This window comes from Corvus hawaiiensis, chromosome 1 (genome assembly GCF_020740725.1).
Source record: "Corvus hawaiiensis isolate bCorHaw1 chromosome 1, bCorHaw1.pri.cur, whole genome shotgun sequence".
Classification (NCBI taxonomy): domain Eukaryota; kingdom Metazoa; phylum Chordata; class Aves; order Passeriformes; family Corvidae; genus Corvus; species Corvus hawaiiensis.
In genome coordinates this window covers 46059130-46081248 of record NC_063213.1, presented here as the reverse complement: position 1 = coordinate 46081248, position 22119 = coordinate 46059130, and the positions used below count along the sequence as shown (strand labels likewise).

Here is a 22119-nt window from a genome sequence, read left to right as displayed (position 1 = left end):
CTGTCTGCTTGACAATTTGTCTGTATTCCTTCCAGCCTACCTGTCCTTCCTTCCAACCTCTGTAGGCTTCCTTTTTGTGACTGAATTTGTCCAGGAACTCCTTGTTCATCAGCACTGGCCTCCTGATGGTTTTGCCTGACTTCCTCCTTGTTGGGATGCATTGCTCCTGAGCTTTGAGGAGGTGATCCTTGAATATTAACCTGCTCTCTTGTGCCCCTCTTCCCTCCAGGGCCTTACCATGGTACTGTACCAAGCAGATTCTTGAAGAGGCCAAAGTTGGCTCTCCTGAAGTCCAGGATAGTGAGCTTGCTGTGCAGCCTCCTTGCTGCCCAAAGGATCTCAAACTACATCACTTCATGGTCACTGCAGCCAAGGCTGCTCTTGAGATTCACATTCCCCACCAGCCCCTCCTTGCTGATGTGAACAAGGTCCAACATAACAATCTCTCCTTGTTGGCTCCTCTATCATTTGGAGAAGGAGGTTCTCACCAACACATTCCAAGAATTTCCTAGATTGCTTATGCCCTGCTGTGTTGCCCCTCCAGCTGATACCAGTGTGGTTGAAGTCCCCCATGAGGACCAAGGCTTGTGGATGTGACATGGATCCTGTTTGTCTGTATTTGTCTCATCTGCTCAGTCTTCAGGTCAGATGGCCTGTAGAAGGTCTCCACTATAACGTCACCTGTCCCTGCCCTCCCTTTAATCCTGACCCATAAGATCTCAGTCAGCTCCTCATCCATCCCCAGGCGAAGCTCCATGCACTCCAGCTGGTCACTGACAGAGCCTGAATCCTTCCACTCCAATACCCCAGTCAGAGGAGTCATCCCACCGTGTCTCTGTGATGTCAGTAAGATCACAGCCCTGCAGGCATGCACATGCAGCATTTGCACAGGCCACTTAAACTGGGCCCTGAGGAAGCCGACTTACTGGCTGGAATAGCTGTTACTCCTTTGTGCTGCTCTTCAGGTGCTCTCCTGCTGGACCTGCAGTCCTTCTCCAGGCTCTGGACAGTTATTGTTGTGACTAGCATCAAACTGGTAGGAGTGGGATGAATGCAGGTTCCCCCTCCCTCAGTAACTTCAGCTTAAAGCTCTCTTCACTGCAGCTCTGCAAGCCTGTAAACGAAGAGGCTCTTCCCCTACTCTGACAGATGGTCCCCACCTTTGATACAGAAGAACTGAGAGACTGTAGTACTGCTGAGAGCACCTTTGACTTCTCAGGGATGACTTACAAGACAGGTCTTTACTTTCTGTGTGTCTGGATTTGAATTAGCACAAGGAAATTCAAGATCTTACTCTACTCTCTAAATGTCACTTCGATCTGTAAATCGGCTCTATAAAGGTCATTCTGATACAAATCAGAATTATAGTTACTTTTCCTATTACCCTCGAATGACTTCAAGCTCTAGGAAAATGGGAAAAACACACATATCAGATGTCACAGGATCCAAAATAGTTTTCATCTGCATCAGGGCAGATAATTCCTTCTTGTCTAGCAATTCTGTTGAAAGACTGATGAGCTGACAAATCTAGGAACACTTACTTTATCCTTACATACAGTAAGACATTTCATGACATATATAAACCCTCTTTGAGAAATCTGTATCCATATTATTAATTTTATTCAAGAAAGCTTAACTCATGTAATGGAATATAAGAATGACAAAATCATCTAACTCCAAACTAGTGAAAAGTACTTGGTATTAGTAGTGGTGACTGTGATCTATTTCTCTCTGAAGGGACATTCACAGAAACAATCCCTGAAAATTCTGAATGGACTGCTAGCACAAATACAATTTTCATAGATGTCTTGGATTTTGCCAAGGACAGGGTTAATTTTTCACAGTAGCCGTGAGGGGGTGGAGCTTTGCACCATGTGGGCATGGTGAAGACCTCAAGGTTATTTGATACCATCCTATGTCATTGATGGGGTGGGGAAAGGGACTCTCTGGCTTCCTGGGAGAAAGGGGGCTCCTTTCTGGTTGTGGAAAAGTGTGGTGGGTGGGTCTGTTCACCATTGTTTTTCTTGTCCTGGGCTTGGTGAGAATTTTGCATATAAATCACCCTCTCTTCATACACTTTTGTTATTAGCATTGTCGCTGTTACTGTTTGTGTTCTTTTCTCATGGCTGCTTCCCATAAATTGTTCTTATCTCAACCCATGATCTCTGCTTCTTGTGTCTGTGACTGGAGTGGAAGCAAGCGGCTGGCAGGGGTTTTTTTGTGGGAGTACTAAATTGGGGAATAGCATTCCTAAACCAGGGCAATAAAGTAGCTCTGTTCACTTCAGTAATGAACGTCTGGCTCCAAGATGGCTGAAACATTCAATAACATTTCAATAGTTAAATGGACAAGGACTTCTGAGTGAAGTGCAGGAAGGTTGTTTGGCTTTTTAAAAACTCCATTCTATAAATTAGAGCTTTGACAGAAAAAACCCAAGAAAATGTAAGTAAAGCTTATCTTTAGCTTCAGATCGTGGGATATTGTGCACCTTTTCACTTGAGGTTGGAGATTCCGCAAGTGAAATAGTACAAAACACCTCTGAAAGAAATTTCCCTTTGCTGACTTACTTGGAAAAGGAAAAATGAGAGCATAGTTTATGGCTTCTCTCATACTCTTTGGAACTGACAACATCTTCCAGATGTCTCAGTGCACTGAATATTCTAACACTTTTCCTCAGCTTGGAACAGGGAAACAAATTCTCTTTCACAATTTGCTTCCACTTTGGAATTACCTGGTTCCTTACATTTATTTTGCAGTTGACGTAAATGAAACTGCCATTTGGAATAAAGCTCAAAGGCTGTCTTGACATGACTCGAGAGGAGTATGATATAAATCTAGCTCTTCTCAGGATCCAAAGTTGACATTTAATTAGCAACTGTGCTGTCAATGAAAGATGAAACTTCTGGCCTGCCAATGCCTTGAACACAAACATGGTGTGGTAAACTAAACTAGATTGTTTAAAATGCAAAATCTTTAGAGTAGGTTCACATTAAGTTGACTAAATTCTATGTTTCAATATCAAATTTCAAGACCAAAGAGCTTTTTAGAGGTGTCTGGCAAACTTTTCTGATCTAGACACTTAAAATAAGGATCCTCTGGCTACGTTTGAGAGATCCATTGCTGACAAAATATTTTAAGAAAGCCTTTGACTTCCACCATCTCTGATATGTGAGCAAGAACTTGAAGTTCAGTAACTGTCTTTAGTGACTGTTACTGATGCGCTCCTAGATATTTTCACAGTGGAATATTTTCTCCTCAACCTCAGGATTTTACCTACCTCTTTCTCCTTTGGATACATCCTTTTTTATTTCTTAAGTGGCAAAATTGTGCTCTGCATTTCCCTTAAAAAAAGTCTCCATCTCAAACATTCACAAACTGCATAGTATGTCACACACCAGGATGAAACAGATAGTAGCAAACATCTTTCCGCAAACTAAAAACCAGTGTCTTAGAAGGGGTCACCACTGTACCAAAGAATAGCCTGAAGATGATCAGCTGTCTTGGCTACTTATTCAAGAAATCTTCCATCTATATAGAGTAACATAGCATAGTTCAACAGGCATGGGAGAGATTTAATGTCTTTCCTTCATACTGAAGATTCTAGCCTAAAGAAGGCAGTCTTCAGGACTGTCAGGAGAGGCAAGTCAGAAGAGGTGAACAGCAATTACAAATCTCTCTGAGGAACTCTCTCTTGGTTATCATTGATGCTTTATAACCAAAAGTTGGCAGTTTCAACAGGCACAAGGCAGGGTGCTATTCCTCCAATTAAAGGAAGATCTTCCAGGGCAGTTTCCAGGGGAGATGAAGGTCCCTCTCAGAAGGAAAGACCAAAGGAAAAAACCAACCCTTTAGAAAGACACTTAAAAGTGAGGGAAGAAAATGTGTACCCCTATCACACTTATACTATGAGGTTATTCTGGACAAGATTAAGAACTATAAATCATGAGAATAGAGATTGCAGCGTGAAACATGGCCCAACAGGCAGAACAGATTCTGAAAACAGCACACAAGATGGAAACAAGCTTTGAGGCAGGGCCACGATCAGGTTGCTTATCTCTAATCAATAGCCCTGGCAAACTCTAAGCAATAACCTATCATGTTTTATAAATCTGTAATTTAAACAACAATTTATTGTCCCTGATGTTCAATGACACAAACACAATGTAAAAACTGCTACTTTTCAATATTTTAACACATCCCTCAAAGAAATTAAAGTTCCTGGTCATTGGTCCATAAACATAAAATGTAGCAGCTGTTGAGGGGTTTTGAGCCATGCGGCATTCGCAAAGTATTTTGGTGCCACCACATGCAAAATACTCTGGACCCACTCTGAAGAGAATTTGGCTAATTTCATTGAGTGTGCAAATGCACCAATTGCCCTAAACCAACTGCAAAATGAAATGAACAGTATTAGTAAGCAGCTATTATATACAGGAGCTCCAGCACTGTGGAGATTTGCATGGTAACATCTGAGTTTGTTCACCAGCTTTGAGAATGCTGTTTTAGTTTTAAATGCTACATTTCCACTGTACATGGAAGAGCTGAAAGTGGACAGAATGCCTAACCAGTTGGGAGCACTCAAAAAACTGGTATGCATAACACCTATCCTGTATGAACTCAAATGCCTCCCTCAGGATAGTATCTCCATGAAATGGATATTCAGTGTGAAATTATCTCCTGCACTTAGATGAGACATCTCTCCCAGAGCTGGTTTTATAATTTGCCTTAGGCAATCACTGTGCTCAGGGCAGAAGTAGTTCAAGAGTCAGAGTTCCATATCTCCTTCCTCCAACTGTGTGTCCTATCGGTGGGATGCAGAGCCCTGACCTCCTTGCCTACTTTCCTGTGGCCTCCAAGAGCTTTGCTCTCCTGACCACAGAGTGACTCAGGCCAGTGCTTTTCCTGGAAAAGCCAAGAACATGGCAGTAAGTGCGTTCTCCTGGGACAGGATAACAGTAGGTTTTCAACTTCCTAATACTGAGAAGGACCTAAACCCCAGATCTCCCACTTTGTGGACAAGCAATTTAGATTACTACATAATTACTCATGAGAAGCCCTTATTCTATCACCAGCTAAGACAATTCAGGAGAGCTCACAGAATGGTGCAGAAACCTGCAGGAGATCAGCCTGTAGTGTGGGTTGCTTTCTGCATTCCAGATGGCCTTAGGCAGAAGGACAAGCACACAAGCAACTAGCTTAGCAAGGAAGGGGTTGCTAGAGAGCATGTCCAGTAGCACAGTTAAAGGTATCTGGAAGAGAGTGGGCCTAAAATCTGAGATGCTTATGCCACTATCAGCACCTAATTAAGGCACCTGGATTTCCCTGAATTCTCTCTTGAACTTAGGCTCCTAAATTCTAGAGCAGTCATGCAAGAGGCACCTAAATGGCTTGCTGAATGCTCACAATAGACACAAGTCCATTGGGATTCCTTTATTAAGGCAGAACTCAAAAAGACCATGCATATAATCTCATTGAGTGGCTCAGCAGTAATAGTGGCTAGAAAGAAGCTGAAGACCAAGGAAAAGCCCCCTGAACAACTCATTAATTCAGAGCTACAGGGGGAGCTCAGTTCCCCTCTATTCATGCCTATATATTATCCTGTAATCACAAATTTTCACTGAGAAGACCGTTTGCTAGAAGCCCAGAGAGAAGCAACTGCACATACTTGACATGCAAGTGTTATGTACCTTAGCCATGAATGTTGTTCCAAAGCCACCTTGATAATTGTTAGCTGATGGTACTCCTTCCATCACTCCAGGAACAGGGTTGTATGTATCGCTTGACCAACAGCGACCTGAGCTCATATTTAGGATTTTGGCCAGCAGCTTTGGGTCAAGGCCTAATCTGTCAAAGGTCAAAGAAGAGAAGTGTTAATGTCAAAATGCACAAGACATGGGTGACTTGTTTTATATCTTAGGACCCTACCATCATTCCTCTCCCTTTATTATAAGTCATGAAAAATGACAGAGTATTGATATTGGGGGCAGGGATGCTGTATCTTAAATTAAAGAGCATCAATCCACCATTTAAGCAGTAGGTTTTCAGATCTTTTTTCCTTTTGCACTAAGCAAATCCTCTCCACCTAGCAATTTTAAAAGCACAAGCAAAATAAAGGTCCTCTGAGAACAATAGTTACCTTGTATTTCAATTACTAAGAGGCATTCTCTGTTCTGCTATCTACTAGGTCACATACTTGTTCTTCATATCAAAATCGTATTCTCTGAACAAAGCAAAAAATTCACAAGCAAGTGTGGCAATGTGAAAGTTGTTGTGTGGTGCATTTATATGGGAACATTAGTGCATTTCTGAAGTAAACAAGGTAACACGATTCTGCTCTAATAATGTGAAAAATGCTGCTCTTCTCAAAAAAACCCACTACTGTTGTATACATCCGTGAATTCTTGTCTTTGCTATTATTAAATCTTCATTATATGCTCCTGCTTATGAGGCAAGTCTGCATTTCACTGTGACATACGTTATCTATTTGCAAACATATATTATAGTTCTGGGTCAGCTGCTGATAAGGTTACTGATCCTGATAAAACAAAGCTTGTCCAAGTAGAAACGTCATTTGTTCTACCATGGAGATGATGGCATAAACTGCTGCTCAGTGCAGACCCTGAAAATTCTTCAATATTATAAGAAATTAACCCTCTTATGAATTCAGATTTATGCTGCTAATAAGTTGTAAGTGTAATTTTACATCAATTGCATTAATACCAAGGACAACCAGCAGCAGTTTATCTGGCACTGTACAGATATTCAGCCACACTCAGGAAAAAAGAGAAAGCAAGGGAACTACCTCCAGTAACAATTCAAGATGAGAAAAGGACGTTTTAAAAGGTATATATCACAACTTTCTACAAAGTTTATTTAAATAGATTTCAATGCTCTTTATATTAGTTCTCACATCACAGACTTTTACAGATCTTCATAGCCTAACACTGCCTTCAGGCACTATAGCACTCAAGGTTTTAATTTGTAGATGAGAAAAGCTCATTACCAATGGAACAGTTGCTAAAATGCATGTCTATCTATTCCAGTAGGCATTTTGGACTTGAAAAACTATGTTTAAGACAGTAGGCCCTACAACATGGCTCCTACTCCCACACTGTCACTGTGTCCTGCAAGTCTGCCTTCCTAATGCAAAGCAAGAACATTTCCTGTATCTCAGATAGCTTTTTAGCAGTACTGCTGTGCACTCTTATTTATGATTAGCTGCAGCAGCCCCTGGAATTCAGTAGAAAGTCTCCGCTGGCCTAAATGGGATCAAGCATTATGCTCCTCTCCATTTTTTTTCCAATCCTCTGATTCAACTGAATGCTTATAATGACCATGTATTTAAAAATAGAAACTGTACTTTTCAGCACCAGTATGTTTTCACCATATTTGAATTGTATTTTTATTGTGCATAGTGCATTAAAGTCTTCACCATAAAAGTCTTCATCAAGAGCCACTCCGAATAATGGCTTTAATTGTTGTAATAAAAAAAACCCGCACTGGGAGCATTCAAAGCCTGAGCTTTCAAATACACAGAGATTTGGGTTTTTTTCCCAAACAAATCTCTTGTCTGTTTCCTTATTATTACATCCAGGTCAATATTTTTACCAATGTAGTGCCTGCTTTTGCCATATCCAGATGCATGTAGAGGCCTGCAATTACAGCTGTGAGTATACTGCAAGACACAGAACTTATTATTTTAAAACACATATAACCCTCCCAAAGAATGCTCTTCTTACAGTGTTCCAAACACCCCTCTGTGAAAGTCTACTTTAAAAGATATGCATGTATTATACAGATATGTAAAATACTGTCTTGCACAAGGTCTGACATATTTTTGCTCCTGGAAAAGAAAAAGGAAGATAGTGTCAGTTTGTATCCCTGCTTCTTCAAAATTCACTGCTCTTAAACACCATGCAGCTTCTCTTCAGGAGACCTGAACCTATTTTTTTTCTCCTTTGCAGCAAGTGTATCATTAATAAGAGCAAGTTAGAAGTGCTTTGCATTTCATCTTTCTGAAGATTCATCCACTGGTGCATATATAACTGACAGTTAAAATTAGACATATATTAAAATCAGTTACTGAAGAAGTCCTCTGTCTTCCACTGTGCCCAAAGCTTGTAATGGTCTGAAACCAGCCAGAATATAAAGTAATTGTCATTCAGCAAGAGTCTATCCTAGAAAGTCATGCTTCAGTGGAGAAGACTGAGTTTCCATTTGAAATCAACAAATTAATCCAAGACAGGTATCTGAAAGGGCAAGTTTAATAGGAAGCAGCTACTGGGCTCTCAACCATGATAAAATGTTATTGCTGTTTCCCTGTAAATTGGCTGGGAACATACGATACTCTCTGCATAAGAGCTCCATTGCTGTTCAGGAGATATACTGCTCAAGCTATCAAAATGATGACAGTCTGCCAGTCCCCATAACAACTTGCCATTGGACGTGGCAAGAGCTTGTGCCTGTGCGTGTGAATTTACAATTACCAAAATGTTCTTCTCCCTTATAAGCAGAAAAGAAGCCCATGTATTAACTGTACTTAGAACAAAAACAATTGCTCCCTCAAATCAATGCTTCTTCAATAACATTCCTAATGAACAGCAGAAACTAAGCAATAGATACACATACCAAAAAAAAAAAAAGGTTAAAATAGAATCCCTTCACACCACTGCTCAAAACTCAAGTTTTGCTGAGCTCTGATAAAGCCTCAGACTGAATTTTTCACACACTCCTCCAAAAGTTCAGTGTGGAAGAGACAGAAAAATTAAAATAGTGTCTCACAAGAAAGATACATCCTGGTCTCATTTTAAGGTGTAACAGCTGAAGTAGCTGAACTCTTGAGAGTTTCCCATCTCAAGGTGCTTTGGGTAAACACTATATAAAAGTACAAATATTCAAGCAGAACTTTACAGCCCTTCTACCACAGTTAAAAATGACTTTGCCATTGGTGTTTTAAACAAGGTAAGTGCTCTCCAGTGCCATTATTAACCTTCATGAGACTTAGCTATAGCCCTGTGCCAAAGACAGCAGAACTACAGTTCCTTGGAGTCCATTTTCAAGGTACTCTTTCTAAACTTTGCAATGGGGATGTGTCCAAGGCTAATTCCTCATCCTATCACACATGCACCTCTCTACACTGTCAACTCTCATTTCTGTTCCTGTCTTACATTCACAGTTCAGGGGTGCTCACAGAAAGCAGACCTAGAGACTGAGACTATGTTTAAACTCAGCATGAGAAGAAAAAGTTCTTTTACCGTCTTGTCACTTTATGTAATGTAAAAAAGCAAGCAAGCACAAATCCATACAGTAAAATTACTTAGGAAGGAGCTGTATTTGGAGCTTTTAGCATAAATTTGGGTGCAGTCCCTCCTCATAGAAATGATTTTCTCTGCTACTGGAACTACAAAAGTGATTTTGCAGCAAGGTTATTGCCACAGAGCCCATACTGCTCTCCTGGTCCCTTATATCCCAACCACATTAAGCAACCTTGTCCTGTCTTGTGTCACCACATAAGCCCTTCCCTGAGTTTTTGCAGGCAGTTTCTGACTGGACTGCAAACTGTCTGTCAAGCAACAACTTCCATCTGACCTAAACACAAACCAGGTATCAGCAATATTTCATTTCTGAGCTTTATTTTGCTAGAAATTGTTTCACTGGAACTCAGGGCTCAGTAGAACAAAGTTACTGGCACTGAGATGATCAGCAAAATGAAAAAGAAAAGTATCTTCTGTGGACAGTATCACTTAATGTTTCTATTTCTTATTTGTGCAGTTTACGTGTACTCTGTGTGTTGGTTTGACACAGTAACTCAGTATTTTGCAATATGCACGCTACAGAACTGTACAGCAAAATGTGCTCAATTCTTTTACTGACAAGTTGCACTAACATGCTAGAAAGAAAAGAAAATATAAATGACAATATGAATTAATTTCCGCAGTGTCTGCTGCACCTTTTAACTTTTACTAGTAACTCATAAATAATCAGGAAAGTTATGGAAAAACTGAACAGAACAAGCATTTCATTGGTCAGAACTAAGGATGGGAATTATTAAAAAATTATTTATGCATTTTAATCCAAATAACTTCCAGTGAAAATGGGCATCTTCATCAGTAAATAAAGATGATAGAGTAAAGCAAGTGAAATATAAATGCACAAATTACATGGCAATATAGCCTATTTTTCTGGGAGCTTATTGTGGAATTTTTGTTAACTAATGTTAGTTTTCTTTCCTCCTCACCACATGCTATTTGCTACTTATGTTGAAGTTTGGAAAACTATAATTTCAAATATAAAATAAATAAAACAATAGCAGATGTAATTTAAAAATCTGAAATTAGTAAAACAGTCACTCTAACTGCTTCAGAAAATGAAAATTTAGACTGCATGGTTTATGAAAACATTAGAGAAGAAGTTGGCTTATTAATAGAATTAGTATCACACTGTTTTGAAGACTTAAGTTCAGAGTCATACCAAACCATATTGGTTTATGGAAGGTGTTGTAATATGATTTTGTAGCTACATCTACTTCAGACAGGAGTATTTTGAATAATTAATTATTCAAAGTCCCTAGAACTCAATTTAAATGATGTAGCATATATACACAATGCATGACATAAAGACATTTTATATTCTTTCTAAAAGTTAAGAACACATCTAAGTTTCACAATTCCTATTCTGAATTTTTAGACTTTCAGTATCCTTTACTATTATTAAGTCGAAGTCAGACTTTCTTCACCAAATAAACATCAATCTAATAAATCAAGTTCAGTTTCCTACTCTCTTCAGAGTAGGCAGCCACACTATCCTTTGAGCTTTAGACTTGAAAAAAAAAATCCTAAATTTATTAATATAGCAAAACTTCTAGTATTTAGAATGACAACTGTAAACTTCTACATTAGAGATTTTTACACACTCCAAGTGGAAAGCTCTTACTCCAGTTATAAGCAGAAGTCATCTTCTTAAGATTTAAATCACATCAAATGAAAATCAATGCAAGGGTTCTAAATTACTTCATAAGGCTTTAAATAACCACCTCTGCCTTAAACTTTATGCAGTTTTTGACTAAATGAGATTCTGCTTTTTCTATAATAAAAATCAGCAGCTTTCTTCTACAATAAATACAGTTCCTTCTTGATAATCTTAGGAAGTTTATATATTGTTACCTTCTCATAGGATTTTTGCTCACAAATGCTGAATATAGAGTCAGCCAAAATTTAAACTGGAAAAAGAAAAAATTCTAAACACCTTCAAGCTACAGTGACCACAGACATCAACTTGCTCTTCACAGGGCTTACATGCTCAGAATATCCCTCTTCTAAACCTCTTGATTTTTTTTTAATCATTCCTACAAATGTAGATAAAACTCTAACAAAAAATCAGTTGCATATGCTTTATTAAGTGAATCATGACTTAAAGCAGAACCCAGTGCAAGCTTTCTGGATTACACTGGATTACAAAAGTTGTAAACAATGCTACTGGTTTTATTATGGCTTGATGCAGACATGCTTCAGTATATTACAGACTCTCAATTTTAAAATGTAAATGGTACAGGATATTGATAAACCAATTAGCACTGATGCAAAGCAAATTCCTCTTTTATCTCAATTACAACATGACAACTTAATAGGTCAAGATAGTCTAACATCTGAGACAAGGGCAATTCAATAAAACAACTGCATCTTGATATGGTAATTAAGAGGAAATGTGAATCCATTACATTGTCTTGTGTATGTGTGCGTATGTAGGTGTTCTTTTTTATTTATTTAAGCATTTGATGCCCTCTTGCTGTTTTTATAGTGTATCAAATCCACATGAACACGGTTGAACCCAGTTGATACTCACCTACAATATCTGTAGTTTTAGCAGGCAAATTTTAAGGATGCAACTGTGCAGATAAATAATTCATGAAAAGCCCCTAAAAGATACACAATTGCAAGATAATCTCTTCAAACATGGGACTTCTCTGTCTATAAATTTGCAAATGATTTTGATCTGGCTAAAACAATTTATTAGAAGTTCAAATACCTTGATACTGAACTGGTACTTGCATGCACTCTATTGGAAAATAAAACAAAATGACAAAGACCACAGCAAAATAAATACATTACAATTGGAAAGTAAAAACAATTTTGCTTTAATATGATGTCACTTAAAAGTTAGATGTACCACATGCTAGAAAAGGAATGGTAGTCTCAGCATTGGCAAGAGTGTAGTGGAGCATACTGCAGCTTTTTGACGAACTAGGAGTTTTGGCAATTAGGACAAAGTGCTCTCATAAAGTCAAAGAAAGGTAGATGTTCTGTTTTATGCTTTGATCTTAATTTGATATACATACTGTAGTAGAAGTTTCACTTTACAAAATATCTTGGAACAATTTAAGAAAGTAAACAAAGCCAATCAAAGCCATATGGGAATATAATACATCAGTTTAGGATACAAACAAAAACTTACCTCTGTATTAGCTCTGGATGTTTATAATGAAAGACAAACATTATTGTACGCTGCACAACAGCAGAACAAATAAACTCTTAACTGCAGATGCAGAATGTAACAACCTATGCAGCCAATACAAGAGAATATTCCCATGCTGAAAACACCTCCTTTAGTTAAATAATCCCTTTAACCTGTTAATGGCTTTATAAGACAACTCCTGGCAAAAAGTTTACCTATGTCTTTTAATCATCATCTCAGCAGAAGTCAACCATAATACATAAAAACTGTAAACACGGAAAAAAATGCTTCAATCCACCACAAAAATCAAACAAACCTGATTCCAAGATTCATTGCCTCAGCAGTTCCAATCATACTGATGGCCAAGAGCATGTTGTTGCAGATCTTTGCAGCCTGGAAACACATAAAACCATCAATTAGTTTATGCATTTCATAGAACGAACATGTAAAAATCAACTAGGCCCAGGCCAATATGATTAAGTATGTTCTGGCAGCTCTCTTCTACAGTTAACAGAGATCTGTGATAGTACGAAGTTCATCAAAGCCGCTCTATGGCTCCTTCAGAGATTAAGAAGTACTTCTTAGTACAGTAGCACAGTTAGTACACATAGCATGCAGGGGTTCTTTGTCCTTCAGAACATACAGTAAATCTAAATTCAGATGAAACAAAATTAAAATGTCTGTGTCCTAAAAAGTATAATCTCAACAAGCCAATGTGGAGAAACACCAGTCAGATTCTGGTGCTCAGTGACACAACATACTGGAAAAAAGTGCCATGAAGTTACTTTATAAACACAAGGTTAGAAACAAGCAAACAAGTATGAAGATATAAAATCATGCATTTAGTTCTGGAGTAAAAGAGTAGGCATCAATAAATAAAAAGCCAGAAAAAGGAAAGACTGAGATAACTATTACCCCTTCAGAAAGCATTACCTGTCCGGTTCCAACCTCTCCACAGTAAATCACATTAGAACCCATGCATGTCAGCAACTCTTTGGCAGCATTAAATTCTTGTTCCACTCCACCAACCATGAAAGTAAGGTTCCCAGCTCGAGCAGCTCCAACACCTGAATCAAGATAACACTGGATTTAATAACACTATTAAAAAACCTCAAAACTTAGGCAGTTTCACTTACCAGTAAGGGTCTGATGATGCAAAATTAGTATTTCACTTACAATGAAGCTCTCAAATTCTGTGTAAAAGTAAGCCTATACTCCCAGTACTCCCAGAATCAGTAATCTAAATTCTCAAACATCTGATGGAGATAAAACCACCTTATCTTCCAGGCACACTAGCAGATAAGTCATAAGACTTGCATAAAACTGGCAATGTAGCTTTTTGTAGTTTATACAAAGAAACAATCAACTTTTCCTGCAACTCTGCACTCAAAAAAAATTCACTGTATCTGAATTACTAAATAAAATTTCTCTTTTGTCAAACTACTCCTCACATATAACCATTAACAAACCACTGCTCAAAGTTAACTCTCTTTTATCAGGCTTTCCAAATCTAGGCTAATTTTTATCAATGCTTCCTGATTTTCACATGATTGAACAGCTAAAAGACACAGGCATATAAAATCAAGTCTTCTGAATTTCTGCAGTTTATTATGTTTCTAATCTGAAGCAAAATTCTCCTTAATCTGAGAAGCTTTAAGTTAGTTTCCCATACATAAACTTAATGCATATACAATGATGCAATTCCTATGTAAAGACAATGTAAAAATTATTCATACACATACACACACATAAATACACAAGTCCTGGTTTTATTCCTGTAGTCTGTCCTGTCTTTACCACAGTTCAGCAAGCACACACCATTGTTCTTTGATTATACAGTTCCTAACCACAATATTGGCAAATTTTTCATGTGATATTTATTACCTCCACTCCATGAAATATTCTGTTCCTTAAAAGAAGCCTAATTCTGCTACGAATTACTCTTATGTCCCTAACCTCAGTATCCCCAGCATTTAATGGGTATAACTGCTAGGAAAATTTGGCCTAAACTGATGAACAAATCAACTTCCTCACTAATTTTCACTCTGGCAAGAAGCACAGCCACTATAAATTTTCTGTGCTATGCATCAAACACTGGCTGGTTAGGGTGTACAGCTGCAGATAACAACTGACTTTCGAATTAAACATGCTCAATTAGGTACAGTGCTCTGAAGTGCTTTACCACAGCTAATGGTCAGTTTTGGACTTTGTTTACAACATCAAAGACAGTTACACTGAAGCTTCTCACACAGAAGATTTTGATGAATATTTTTTTGCTTTTCAATAAAAATTTCAATTGATGCTCTCTCTGTGTGCAACTGCTCTGTGTGGCTATGTCTACAAATGCCCCTTTCTGTATCTCCCAAGTGTTTTTCCCATCCTGTCTTTCAACATACACCATCTTTTGAAGTCACTGAAGAATTTCAGACAAATTTGACAGATCAGTCTCAAAAAGAGTAAATACCTACCAGTTATGCAAAACCAGGCAACAATAAAGATGCTCCCAATGATATTAGCCCAGCCTATATCAGAACTTAGAATTACAGGATTTCTGGGGTTAGAAGTGACCTCTCAAGATCATTCAACACCCATGCTCAAGGAGGGCCAGCTGAGACGTGTTGCCCAGGACCATGTCCAGTCAGCTTTCAAGTATCTCCAAGGATGGAGACTGCACAGCCTCTCTAGGCAACTTCTTCCACTGCCTACCCTCACAGTAAAAGTGTTTTCTTATGCTTCATATGGAATTTCATGGGTTTTGATTTGTGCCTCCTGTTCTGTCACTGGGCACTACTGAGAAGAGTGTAGCTCCCTCTTCTCCATTCTCTTCCATCAGGTTTTTATACACATTGATAAGATCCGCCCTGAGCCTTCCCTTCACGCTAAACAGTCTCAGTCTCTCCTCAATATGAAAGATGCTCCAGACCATTTGTTATCTTCATGGCCCTTAGCTGGACTCACTCCAGTAAATCTGTGTCTTTCTTGTGCTGTTAAGCCCAGAACTGGAGCATCCGGAAGAACTCAGACCCATAGCTTTAACAAAACCATCGGTCTATATACACACCACTTTTAAGGTACTGAAATACATACAGTGGTGAAGATCTTCCTGCCCAGGTTGAGAGATACCCAATTTGCAGCCAGTCCTTGATCTCACTTGAACAACTCCTCTCCAGGCACCTCACAGGAACTGGGCTAAGAGCAAAGCCCAAACTAGCTAGCACAAACAGATCATTGTTGTCTTTTTGGCTACCAGTTCACTATGTACATGACCACAAAGATTGCTACATTAATAAACACAATGGTTTTCATTCCATTCCTTGTTGCAGTGGGGATCCTGCAACACGCATATATCAAACCAGGAGTCCCGTGGAAAGGAAATATATATATGGACAGACAGATTCTTGATAGCTGTTTCAGAGATGTTTATTTCTCCAGCCGCATGGCCGGGGCTCTGCTGAGGAACTGTTCCAGTCACCGGACCAAGGGTCCTTCTGCCCGCGCAGGGAACACAAACCAACCAATGGGAACGAGGCTGAGCAGGGACAGGGAAGCCCCGTGTCTGTGCCCTCAGGGCCCCTCTCCCAGGGCTACACGGCAGGGGAGGGACCCCAACACCTCACCCGTTTTATTTTAATAAAAGGAGAATGAAAACAACTGGATAAACATAACAAGAACAGTTTCAAAACAAAACAAGCCACCCTCCTGAGTCTTTAAATGTCCAAACAGATTCTCTGGAACATCTTAGGGCTGACAGAAGGGAGACAGAATTCTCTGAGCATGCTTTGTGGGGAAACTGAGGCAGGAGAGGGTTTAACTTCTTCCCTCCCCCTTTTCATCCCCCACTCGGCATTGGAAAGGGATTTTTGGGGAAACAATTGGCAAAAGCATGGTTTTGTGAGGGAAACCATGGGTGAAAAAACGGATTGGGAATACACTGGGGGTAATAGGACATAGGGTAAAAGGGAAAGGTGGGATTAGGAAAGGGAAACTGTAGGGGGGGCTTACAATGGAGATACTGTCTAACATGACTACGATTTTTTGCATATATACTGCCTTTTACAGGAACACCATCAGGCCCAGTGACCTGCGATGCTTGTAACCCTTTTCTCCCTAGTACAATATTAAATTCCACCACCTCTCCATCTCCCAAGCTTGGGATGCATTTTTCAGGGTTATTCTTTTTAATAGCAGTTCTATGCACGAATATGTCTTGCTGGTTGTCACACCTTGTTATAAAACCATAATTTTGCTTAACATTATACCATTTTACTATCCCTAAGGTCTTAGTTGCTATGATCTTTTCCTTTTTCCGAGTGGCTGCTGTTTTCTGTCTCGCTGCGTCTTTGTTCTCTCTTTCGGTCGCTCCCGTGTTGGAATTGTCGGGGCTGCTGGTGCCTGCGCGCTCTTCCCGGGGTCGCGTTCGGGGCTGTGCGGGCCGGGCCGGGCCGCGCCGCTCAGTTCTCCGTGCGTCGCCTCCTCTGGTCGCAGCTTCGCTGCCGCTGCCGGGCGCTGCACCCACGTCTCGGCCGGGCCCCCGAGCGATGACCCCCCCGCGCCCGGCTCCAGCGCGCGTCTCGGCTGGGCGCGGCTCCGTTCCACCGCCACCACCGCCAGCCGCCGCCTGCGCACCGCCCCTCTCGGCCGGGCGTTCCCGGGGCTCGCTCCACCACGCGCTGCACGCGGCCGTGCAGGTCCCGCCGGGTCCCGCCGCTCCCACCGCGCCTCGCTCCGCCACCGACACTGCGGCTCGCGTGGCTCCGCCCGCGCGCGGGAACTGCCTCGCTGCTGCTCGCAGAGCGCTCGGTGCACGTGGCCTGGGCCGCACGGTCCCTGCGCCACGCTTCCCTTCGCCAGGACACAGCTGACATTGCTCAACAGTCTCGGTAACTAAATAATATTCACGAAAATATTCTTCCATCGGCATATATTTTGACTCCAGTATTAACTGTGTCCAAACGGTTTTCCAAAAGCCCTTGGTAAGAATTAAATCCCAAGAAACATAGAAAAAGTTCTTAAACAACCATGCCAGGAAGTGTTTCAGTTCTTTTTGAGCTTGAATCAAGCTAAAATTTACAAATCGTTGTTCAAGAATCATTTTAAGTTTAAGATAAATGTCCATATGCGGCTCTGAGAGCCAAGAGTCTTCCCACGGTTCCTCCATAGTTTAGATATGGAATAGCAAAGCAAAACCAAGAAGAGGAATCCAAAGTTTCCAGGGTTTACTCACACAAATCAGTCGCTTAGGGATCGGGGATCGTTCTGCTCACAAATCTCCACCATTTGTTGCAGTGGGGATCCTGCAACACGCATATATCAAACCAGGAGTCCCGTGGAAAGGAAATATATATATGGACAGACAGATTCTTGATAGCTGTTTCAGAGATGTTTATTTCTCCAGCCGCATGGCCGGAGCTCTGCTGAGGAACTGTTCCAGTCACGGGACCAAGGGTCCTTCTGCCCGCGCAGGGAACACAAACCAACCAATGGGAACGAGGCTGAGCAGGGACAGGGAAGCCCCGTGTCTGTGCCCTCAGGGCCCCTCTCCCAGGGCTACACGGCAGGGGAGGGACCCCAACAATTCCTCTAGCTATTTTTATTCAAACCACATAATGGCCTTTACCACTAATCCTCTGATCTGACCTGCAGCAAATTAAGTAGACAATTTAAGTCAAAGCTTACAAACAAAATCCAGTACTATCCATCACAGGTCAATAGCCTTATATCTAGATTACAGACTGCTAAATAGCTTCAGAGATTCATTTATTAGAGCAAAATTAATGCTGACAATAGTTTTCAGCTGGTTAATCTTCTGACAGCTGCACTCTCTCACTTGTTCAAACATTTCAAGAAGCAAAAATAAATTAGTTAAATAGAAAAAAAGAGCAATTTGTTGTATAATGCAGAAGGCTTGGAAAATTCTTGTTTTAAAAACAAAAACCTATTACTTCATGGTAGATTTTATCATCTAGGGTCCTTGCCAACTATCTGCTATTTTATCAGAATCAAACGAGCAACGCAGCAAATTTATAAGACTGGAAATTTAAAAAAAATTGGCACGGAGTCTAGGAGTACAAGAACTGTAACTTCAGCTAAAATTAGAAATTAAAAAAAATCATTATACAAGAATGCACAGCATTATTTCACAATCACAGATTTCATACCAATCACACAAGCCAGTAAAGTATTATCAGTTTCTAACGCTAAAGAGAGCAGTGGAGATGCAGAGCAACTAATGCCATTTAAATAAGCTAACTATTATTTTTCATATTTTGATTTTTTTAAAGAAATCTTACCACCTAAGATAATGCTTTATGTACCGCTGCTGTGAGGGTCAAAGTCGTTTAGAATCTATCTGTTCTTTCTAAAATACAAAAAGTCTCTTCATGTCCTTGGGGAATGGTTTTCAGAGAAACTGCATCTATGATTAGTGTGTGTTAAGATTTCCTCCTCTGCTGCAAAGCAAGACTGCTGGAGTTTATGGCTGCGGTCTTATACTTGGCTTTTCTAGGATGATAACCCACACCTATGTGCAGAATCCCACAGAGCAGATCCCACAGAGCAGATCAGCTCCAAGTCTGTTGGTCACAACAGCACCAGAGTTTGTCCCAGCGATATAAACTGATAGGAATAGGATTGCAGAAAAATATAAGAGATCTAGCTAGTTGAGGGGACATGCAAGAAAATGACTGGGAAAAATATGGAGAGCAGTTACAGAGTAGCACTGCAGTATGGCATATCCACTTGGAGATGGGTTTCCCACTTGCCTACTAGCAGGTTTTGGATGAAGATCTGCAAAACTAAGTTTTTTTATCAAAAGAGGTATATAAAGAACTGCACTTCAAAGCATCCTGTCACATCTGGCTGTGTTACTGGTGGGGCAAGTTCAACCCAGGTGCTTCTCATTCAATTGCCAATGGATTGCTCAGTGAACCTGATGCAGAGCAGTTCTTAAGTTCAACATTTTAGACAAAAATAGGAATGGAGACTTAGAAGCTCTCACATGACAACAGCAACTGGTTGCAGGTACCCTGGAACAGTCTGAAGGTGACTTCAAGTTTTAGCATCCAGGCCAAGCAGCCTCATTTGATAGACGCGCTGCCCTTCCATATTCACTTTCCCGTGCTTATTTAAACAGTATTTATCGTTGCTGCAAAAAGTCTTGAAATTTGCCACTGATGTTTCCAGTTCCAAAAAAAGCTCAGAAAGGTTCTGTAGCTACATCATTAAAACTGCTTCGTTTCTATCAGTTTCTATCAGTTTCGTTATTATTAAGAACACAATTGGCTAGAAAAGAAATGTTAACGTAAAGGTGTTATATGAAAGTATCTGCTTTTGGTTTCAGCTTTATTATGCTTCTGTAAGAACAGAGGGCAGATGAGTTTAAAAGAAGTGATATTGTAAGGCTATGCATTACAGCACCATCACAGTGGCAATGCTGAAAACAGTAACACTGATGGAAACACAATGCACCCAAGCATATCCCTGTGCCAACATATTTAAACCACTGTTGCACTGCACCTGCAGATAAAAAAATTTATTGCTGACAAAGTTGAGACTCAAACAACACGAACTGAGCTGTTTCAGAGTCTCTAAAGGACAAGTAGGAGATGAAGGCTGTAATATCAAGAAGCTCCAGCAAAAAATAATCTATTTTGTTATTTTTCAACTCAACATTTAGTTGCAATTTTAACAACTAATTTTGTGATCTAAACTAGATTAAAAAAACCCAACCAAACAACAAGAATATTGCTAGAGTTTTAATCCTCCATCCTGTTTTACAATGTTGCACCCTCAAGCACAAGAGTTGAGGCTTTGCCTGTTACACTTTAGGAAGTGCAAGGGAATACTGGTCTTTTATTCTGATTTTTTTTTGAAAAAATGCAGTTTAAGCAACTGTAGCTGCCTCAAACAAGCAGCTTCTTGTCATGTTTGCTCTCTTTCAGATAGGCTGAGCTTGAGAGGCTGCATCTGTGTACCTTGTGTGAGTGTGTATTTTTAAGGACTAAGCATATTTTTTTAAGTACCTGCCAGCTCACACCAAATACTTTGTCTTTGCAACTCATGAAAAGTTAAAGCAAGATACACAAGGAAAGATTAACTGAAAAGGTTACTATTGTTTTGCTACACATATAAATCTAAAACCAATTAAAAGGCATGTATAGGCAAAATCAGCTATAAATCCCTACTGGAAATAAAAGGATATTTAAAACCATACTATAAATTTAAAATAACCATGAAGAGACTAGTTATTTTATAAAATATAAATAGGGTATCAGTTTTTTCTACTTGCTTCTTAGACAATGTCTGCCATCATCAATCTATTTCCAGGAAACATGTAAATGGAACAGACTCAAAAAAAACCCCACAGCACACCACCACTCCAAGAGCTTGTGTTTCTCTCTATTATAAAAATCAGCATCAAAGCTAGTGCTATGAAGCTATTCTACTGTCGTATAACTAAAACACAGTAAATCACTTAATTTGCTCAAAAGAACTTAAATGTTTTAACCAGTCTGCCATCAGCAGAGATAAAGAAGAGGGCCGATGGGACCGGGCTGCAATGTGAGCCGTCTTTAAAATGCAATTGTTCTAATCATTTTCTACAGATGCAGCCTCACAAGGGGCTGCTGTCACAGGGACCATTTACGACTTGTTATGGTGTCTCTATTGTTTACCAGCGACATTCGCTAAAAAGGCGACAGCTGGGACAGAAAGCTGCTCCTCAACGAACAATATAATCCCGTGAAAGTAATCAACAAATTTAAGGGTGTTAATTAACTTTACACTTTATCATGTTCAATTAGTTGTCCTTTCTCGAAAAGATTGCCGTGCACAATCGGTTTAGAGCGTGCCATGTTTGATTTGTAAGTGATCACTGTTTCTGTTTCAAAGTCCATGTCAGATGTTCTCTTGGGTTTTGGTGACACAGATGAATGGCTCTGCACATGTTAGGGGGTGATCTGGTTTAACATAAACCAGCATAACATAACCCCTTGTTAACGTATCGCTGGCCTTTCCAAGCAGGCACAGAAACGCCCGTGCCCGCGGACGCATACATACGTGCACAAAACCCCTGCGGCAGCATGACAGTCAACGAGTCCAAGTTTCGTTTTTGCTGAAACGCAAAGACACAAATAAATGGGCAATTTTTCATCATTATATCTCAAAGCAAGACTTGTCTTTTAGGGGCACGCTTGGGATCATTTCTTCCCAGCAAGATCCCTAGTTCTGCCGCATTATGCACTAATGCACAAGTGCCTCCGTACATTTTACATAATGCACACTGCCTTTTCTAATGGCAGCTGAGCAAACGCTGGGTAGATGCACTAAGTTCTTCCGTATATCAAATTCTGAGTTTGTACTGCATTTATAATGCCAAGGATTCTAGAAGAAAGTTGAATTAATCTATTATTAAAATTTGCCATTTTCCCTTTAAGGTACCATTCCTACTTGCTAATGGGACAAGGCAAAGCTCATGATGAAGCGAGAAGGTACTTGGAAGTGCCCCTTAATGAAAGTCATTGCTGTTTCTCTCTTCTGACAAATAGAGCTTTGCATCACCGTACCTCATAAACTAGTGATTTTTGAGCAAAAATGGAAATGGAGGTTCAGGTCAGTGATTTCAAGATTTATACAACAAGCACTCAAATATTAATCCAGACAAAAGCACGC

At 39.9% G+C, this 22119-nt stretch overlaps 1 protein-coding gene across 1 annotated transcript in view; it reads right to left on the bottom strand.

Annotated features, from left to right (window-relative positions):
• HIBADH (3-hydroxyisobutyrate dehydrogenase) overlaps window positions 1-22119 on the bottom strand; it is a 90099-nt gene that overhangs the window by 3187 nt on the left and 64793 nt on the right. The window contains exons 5-7 of the mRNA XM_048302837.1: window positions 13384-13517; window positions 12767-12843; window positions 5688-5844 (exon numbers count right to left, since the gene is read on the bottom strand). Of these exons, the coding sequence (XP_048158794.1) occupies window positions 5688-5844; window positions 12767-12843; window positions 13384-13517 (368 nt within the window). The remainder of the gene's footprint in view (window positions 1-5687; window positions 5845-12766; window positions 12844-13383; window positions 13518-22119) is intronic.